Source organism: Neophocaena asiaeorientalis, unplaced genomic scaffold, assembly GCF_003031525.2.
Source record: "Neophocaena asiaeorientalis asiaeorientalis breed wild unplaced genomic scaffold, Neophocaena_asiaeorientalis_V1.1 scaffold119, whole genome shotgun sequence".
Taxonomy (NCBI): Eukaryota; Metazoa; Chordata; class Mammalia; order Artiodactyla; family Phocoenidae; genus Neophocaena; species Neophocaena asiaeorientalis.
In genome coordinates, this window is record NW_020175821.1 from 10623731 (window position 1) to 10630518 (window position 6788).

General features: G+C 37.9%; 1 protein-coding gene across 1 annotated transcript in view; it reads left to right on the forward strand.

The window, feature by feature from the left end:
- Positions 1-6061, forward strand: part of ARPC5 (actin related protein 2/3 complex subunit 5) — a 10067-nt gene extending 4006 nt beyond the window's left edge. The window contains exons 3-4 of the mRNA XM_024732484.1: positions 1089-1265; positions 4672-6061. Coding sequence (XP_024588252.1) covers positions 1089-1265; positions 4672-4734 — 240 coding nt within the window. The 3' untranslated portion in view covers positions 4735-6061. The remainder of the gene's footprint in view (positions 1-1088; positions 1266-4671) is intronic.
- The last annotated feature ends 727 nt before the right edge of the window (positions 6062-6788 follow it).

A 6788-nucleotide genomic window follows, 5' to 3' on the forward strand; every position in this document is an offset into this window, starting at 1 on the left:
TGGGTGGTTTTTTATCATAGCTTTGGATGGGAGGGTATAGCTCTGGGTGCAAGGATATTTTTCTAAATAGGCTAATTGCATAGTCTTTAAGCTGAAGATAACAATAGGTGGTAGAAACATACTGTAAAATCTGACCAGTTGGAATGCTGAAGGTATCACTTTGTGTTGAATAGAAAGAGAAACGTTGAAAGGGGAAATGAAGTGTTCCCTGTGCTTGGCTTGAAGGGTAAAAAAATAACTTTGCTGTTGGAGCAGCCTTTTATCAAAGAAAAAAGATCATTATGAATGAAGATCACTATATCATATCTATAGTCAAGTGACTATAGATATGAAACAAAATAAGTTTTAAAAACTTAAATTTTTGTTTATTAATAACATTTCTGAAGGATGGTTGAACTGCAATTTCGTTTCCTCCTTTTTTGTTTTGTATTTTTTTTAAGATCAAGAAGTGAAATGTATTGATTTAATAAATTGATAACTTACCACATCTGTCTGTAAGCAAATCCTTTCGGCTCTACCCTCAAATATATCAAGAATCTGTCCACTTCTGACCACCTCCACTGCTACCATGCTAGCCAAAACCGGCCTGTCTTATTGCAGTAACTTCCAAACTGGTCTCCCTGCTTCTGCGTCTGCCTTGTCTCCTGCTCTCCCCGCCCTCCTCCAACCCCACTGCCCCCGCCTTATTCTCAACATGGCAGCCAACTGGTCCTGTTAAAGTGTAAGTCAGATTATATCCCTGTTCTTCTCAGAACCTCCCAGCATCTTCTCATCTCTCCGACAGGAAGCCAAAGTCCTCACAAGGGCCTGCAGGGCTTACGTGCTCTGTCTTCCCACTACCTATCTGACTTCCTGTCCTCCACTCTGCTCCAGCCACCTTGGGTCTTCTTGCTCTTCCTTGAACACACTGAACACACACTAACAGCAGTTATCCTTTTCTCTGTCTGAAATACTTTCCTCAAGTACGCCACAAGTTTCCTCTTTCCTTCAGGTCTTTACTCAAATGTCACATTCTCAGTGTGGCCTTTCTAAAACTGTAACCCCACACGCAAAAATGAGTCTAAATGATGTTACTTATTTACCCTCAGGATCGAGCAGGCAGCATTGTCTTGAAGGTGCTCATCTCTTTTAAAGCTAATGATATTGAAAAGGCAGTTCAATCCCTGGACAAGAATGGTGTGGATCTCCTAATGAAGTATATTTATAAAGGCTTTGAGAGCCCCTCTGACAATAGCAGTGCTATGTTATTGCAGTGGCATGAAAAGGTAAGTTATGAATTATACACTTATATGACTGATTCCTTTGTAATAGAGAATAACAATGACAGCCTCTCACCTAAATAACTATTTTGACTTTTTGGTTATACATCTTTGCTATTACAAATAAATGCATGAAAATGAAAGTTTAGAGTTATGCTTACTAGCCTTGGTCTTAAGAGACGCTGATATGCAACACTTAAGTTTATTCAGTAATGATTATTAAACACAATCTTGAACTTTGAACTAAATCAAAACTTTGAAAAGAAAATAATAAAATCAAGAGTTCTTTAACAATGGCCAAAAGGTGGAAACAACCCAAGTGCCCATCAACAGATGAACAGATAAACAAAATGTGACACATACATACAATGGAATATTATTTGACCAAAAAAAGGAAGTTCTGATACATGTTACAGCATGCATGAACCATGAAAACATGCAAAGTAAAATATGCCAGACACAAAAGGACAAATACTGTGTGATTCCACTTATATGAAATATCTAGAATAGACAAATTCATAGAGACCAGAAGTAGATTAGAGATTACCAGGGGCTGGGGAGAAGGGAGAATAGAGAGTTATTGCTTAATGGGTACAGAGTTTCTATTTGGAGAGCTGAAAAAGTATTGTAAATAGATAGCAGTGATGGCTGTACAGTATTTTGAATGTAATTAATGCCACTGAATTTTACATTTAAAGATGGCTAATGTGGCAAATTTTATGTTATATTTTACCACAGTTTAAAAAAATGAAATCAGAGGTGGGATCAAGAATTCTTACATTTTTTTTCTCTTTTCATGCATTTTGTTTTGCAGTGTAAGCAGATGCTAGTATACTATCTGCCCCACACCCCCCAAAAAATAATGGCTAAGGGGAATTTTTAGCTTCAGGTAAAAAGTTGGTAAGGTAATCTTTAATACCCAAGTCTTATATTATATTGGTATAGATATAAGCAGTGTAACATTCAAATAGAACCAACCACAGGTAAGGTGTATATTCGCTAACATCTTACGGTTACCAAAACTCAGTTTTTCAGAAGCTGTTATCTTGGTATCTGAGTAAAAACACACATGTAAGCTATGAATAGGTAGCAAAACTTGCTGTTTTACCTGGATCAAGTCACTTTATTCCTCATACACTGTCCAATATAAAGAGCTAACATTTATGGATAGGATTATCATACCTCCCAGTTTTCCCAAGACAGCCCCAGTTTATGCCTGTTGTCCCAACATAATTATGAATAGTTCCCTTTTACTCTACAGCGTATCAGTTTGGAGAATAATTGATATAGTCATCCTATTCATGGAATACTTTTTATTCACCAGCTGCTGTACTTTTGGTTTATGTTTCATGTGATCCTTACAACAGCCCTATGAAATATATAAATATCTTTATCATCCTCAATTTACAGATGAAGAGCCAGCATTAAAACCTATCAGCCTAGTTTCAGTATAGTTTCAGGATTATAGCAAACATTGACTGAGCAGTTACTGTATTCTAAGCACTTTATAAATATTAACTCATTTAATCCTCATAAAAATGCTAGGACGGAATGCTTGCTATTCCCCTTTTGTAGACTGGAAAACTGAGGTGTGTGTTAAGTCTTCATTTCTTCCTAACAGTCACCAGTTTTTGACAGTCTTACCTCCTACATACTTCTCAGATCATCCACTCAACCATCTCTAACATTTTGTTGCTATAGTTTCCTAAACTGGTCTCTTGGCTACCAGTTTTGCCTCCCTCAAATCTGTTCTCCACCCAGTTGCCGTCTCTAACTTCCAAATCTACCCTTGTGAATCACCTGCAGAATCAACTCCAAGTTCCCAGGTCGAGCCTTATCTTCCATGTTGTTCTTCCCCTTATGCTCCAGCAGTAAGCATAATAATGTGTTTTCCCTGAACACACCATAATGTTTCACACCTCTATGCCTTTGCTCATGATCTCTCTGCCCCAGTGCCTCTTTACCCTTTATGTCAGTCTGTCACCTACTTATCCATTTAATGTATCGTTTTCTCCAGGAAGCCTTCCCTCACCATTTCACATTCCTCTATGCCCTCAGGTTGGGTATATGCCCCTCCTTGTGCTTTTATAGCACCCAAAGCATAGCTCTGTCATTTCATGTATTATATTGTATTTAAATGATTTGTTTATATTGTCTGTCTCTTCTCAGTAGACTCGAATGCTATATTTGTTCACTTTTGTACCCCCAGCATCTAGCACAGTACCCAGTACACAAAGGTATTCAGTAAGTGTTTCCGACCACAAGTAAACGAGGGCTTCAGATTCCTAATTCTTAGTCATGACTTCCAATTTTCCAAGGCGAAGTCAAAGTTCCTAAGTTCTTAGCTATTAAATAGTATTTTCTTAACTTGCAGAAAGAAAAATCTGACAAACTGACTAGTCTAAACGGAACTTAAAATGGTTGATCCCAGTTTGAATTTCTTCCTGACACTGCTGAGAGCAGAACGAATGTCCTAAATTTATATTTGAGCACCTGTTTGCGGCAAAAACATCATGCTACAGATCTTTAAGAACATATTATTATTTGAAAACAACACACTAGAATGTAAACTAGGATCTCACTAGAATGTAAGCACCTGAGGGCAGGAACTCTTAAGGTTTTTTTCTTTTTTAATTACTGTATCCCCTATTGCTAAGAACAGTGACTGGCCCATAGTAGGTGCTCAAGAAATACTTGTGAAAATTAGTGAATTCAAAATCAATTGCTGCACACATTCTTCCTTTAAGAAAAATGTTTTTGGAAGCAACCTAAGGGTCCATCATCAGATGAATGGATAAAGATGATGTGGCACATGTGTACAATGGAATATTACTCAGCCATAAAAGGAAACGAAATTGAGTTATTTGTAGCAAGGTGGATGGACCTAGAGACTGTCATACAGAGTGAAGTAAGTCAGAAAGAGAAAAACAAATACCGTATGCTAACACATATATATGGAATCTAAAAAAAAAAAAAGAAGGTTCTGAAGAACCTAGGGGCAGGACAGGAATAAAGACGCAGACATAGAGAATGGACTTGAGGACACAGGGAAGGGGAAGGGGAAGCTGGGACAAAGTGAGAGAGTGGCATGGACATATATACGCTACCAAACATAAAATAGATAGATAGTGGGAAGCAGCCGCATAGCACAGGGATATCAGCTCGGTGCTTTGTGACCACCTAGAGGGGTGGGATAGGGAGGGTGGGAGGGAGATGCAAGAGGGAGGAGATATGGGGATATATGTATACGTATAGCTGATTCACTTTGTTATACAGCAGAAACTAACCATTGTAAAGCAATTATACTCCAATAAAGATGTTAAAAAAAAAAGAAGAAAGAAAAATGTTTTGCTTGGTGTGAGAATTGAGTCTTTATGATTCTGCCAACATTGACACTTTGGTTTGTGTTTAGGCACTTGCTGCTGGAGGAGTGGGGTCCATCGTTCGAGTCTTGACTGCAAGGAAAACCGTGTAGGCCGGCGGGAACGGATATCTCCCATGGGGTGGGAGTTGCTGGTACAAAGACCAAAACAACCAAATGCCACCGCTGCCCTTTGGGTAGCATCTGTTTCTCTCAGCTTTGCCTTCTTGTTTCCTTTTCATATCTATAAAGAAGAAAATTACATATCAGTTTTTCTTTAATGAAATTGGGATAAAGTAGAAGAAATGTTTCAACAGGAATGTCTCATTCTCTCAAAATGATTTCAGTGATGTGTATACCAGTCTGTACATAGCGTAATTTACGTTCAAGTTTAATTGTGCAATTGTTAACCCCTATTGGCTGGTGTGGGGGGTTTTTTTGTTGTTTGGTTTTTGGGAGCGGTTTTTTGGTTTTGTTTTTGACTAATAGTGAGAAATTTAATCAGAATTTGAGGCCGGTTTCCTAACTCATTGCTAGCCAGGAAATGATCTTTATAAAAAATTTTTGAGAGACTGGCAGCTATTAACATTGCAAAACTGGACTATACTTCCCTTATTTAAACGAAATGTGTTTCTGGAACAAGTGATGGCTGAACACCACAACCAAGTTCCAACTCTGTTTCTGCTTGCCGCCAGATTATGTGAGTTTAAGTACGCTTCTTCCTCTCAGCATCCAGTAATCGTGGCCTCTTGATTTCTTTGTGGTCACCCAGGGTACAGAGCAAGGAATCTTGCTCTACACAACTGTATCTGTAAAATGCCAGACCCTGTTTGGCATGAGCATAAAATTTTTTTTCTAATAATATGGCCCTATTTGGGGAAACTACTCCAAATCAGGAAGGATGTGGAAACTATGACGTAGTTGAAACTCTGGGCAGCCTCTGAATGAAATGCTATTTTCTTTAGAATTATAGTAGCTGCCTTCGACATTATGAGGTATATAACTAGTATTTAATGTGTCCTATAAATGTCTTCAGTGTTTTTCAGAGTAATTATTGGGATCTCAAAAGATTTGGTTAGGATCCAAACACATACACATTCTGTATTTTAGCTCAGTGTTTTTTTTAAAAAAAGAAAATGCCACACATCAAAAAGTATTCACTTTGTTGGACAGACCAAATTGGTTCTCAAAAAATGACCGGTGCTTATGTAAAAATAATTATTCGGTAGCTCTAAAACAAATCACCTGAATGCTTATGACCATGAGGGAAATCAGACTGTATCTAGTATTTACATTAGACACCAGTGTCATAATCACTGACTTGTGTGGAAACTGGTGCAGAAATTCTGTAAACTCTTTGCTGTTTTTGATACCTGCTTTTTGTTCTGTTTTGTAAAAATGATAAACTTCAGAAAATAAAATGTCAGTGTTGAATAATTTATTTTTCTCTTACTTTAATACTTATGAATGCATAGTTAATGAAGAGGAAAGAGTTCCTGTTTTACCACCAGGTTATTATACTCTTTGACAACTAATTTTGTGTAGAAGGTTTATAAAACTACTTTATTCAAACATAAGGTAGTAGAGAAGAGGAAAGAGTCATTAATAAATATTAATAATGAAGCCTCTGCAGTGATTCCGTAGCCCTCTGGATGTCCGCTGAACACCTGTAGTGTCAGTGCTCAGAGACGTAGACTAGACGGTGCAGATGAGTCCCGCAGCTGCAGTCGTTTATTCCCAGCTTCTGAACTCTTGCTTACACCTCACATCTACTGTCCTTACCTACTCAAGGCAACCTCTGCTTGCCTTCCCACTGCACCTGGCTAGATTCCCACTTTAAAGCTTTAGAAACTTGCAGACAATTCAGAGGGCTATGAGTAAGAAAAGCTAAGCTATAGGTATTAGAGGTGGTCAGATAGGTATAACATAACCACATACAAACTTTCAAATGAAAACAGAAGTGATATTGCAGTACTTTTTCATAAAATTCGTCGTAACATGACTTTCATGACTATAGTGTTGGGGAAAATTCCGGAATTCCATATTTTATAGTCACAGGAATGGGTGTATTCGAAATTTGCCAACAGCTTTACTCAACGGAGATAATTAAAATATGTAACAGAACAGCACAGGGGCTGAGTCAGAACGGACACCAGCTGGAAACAAGT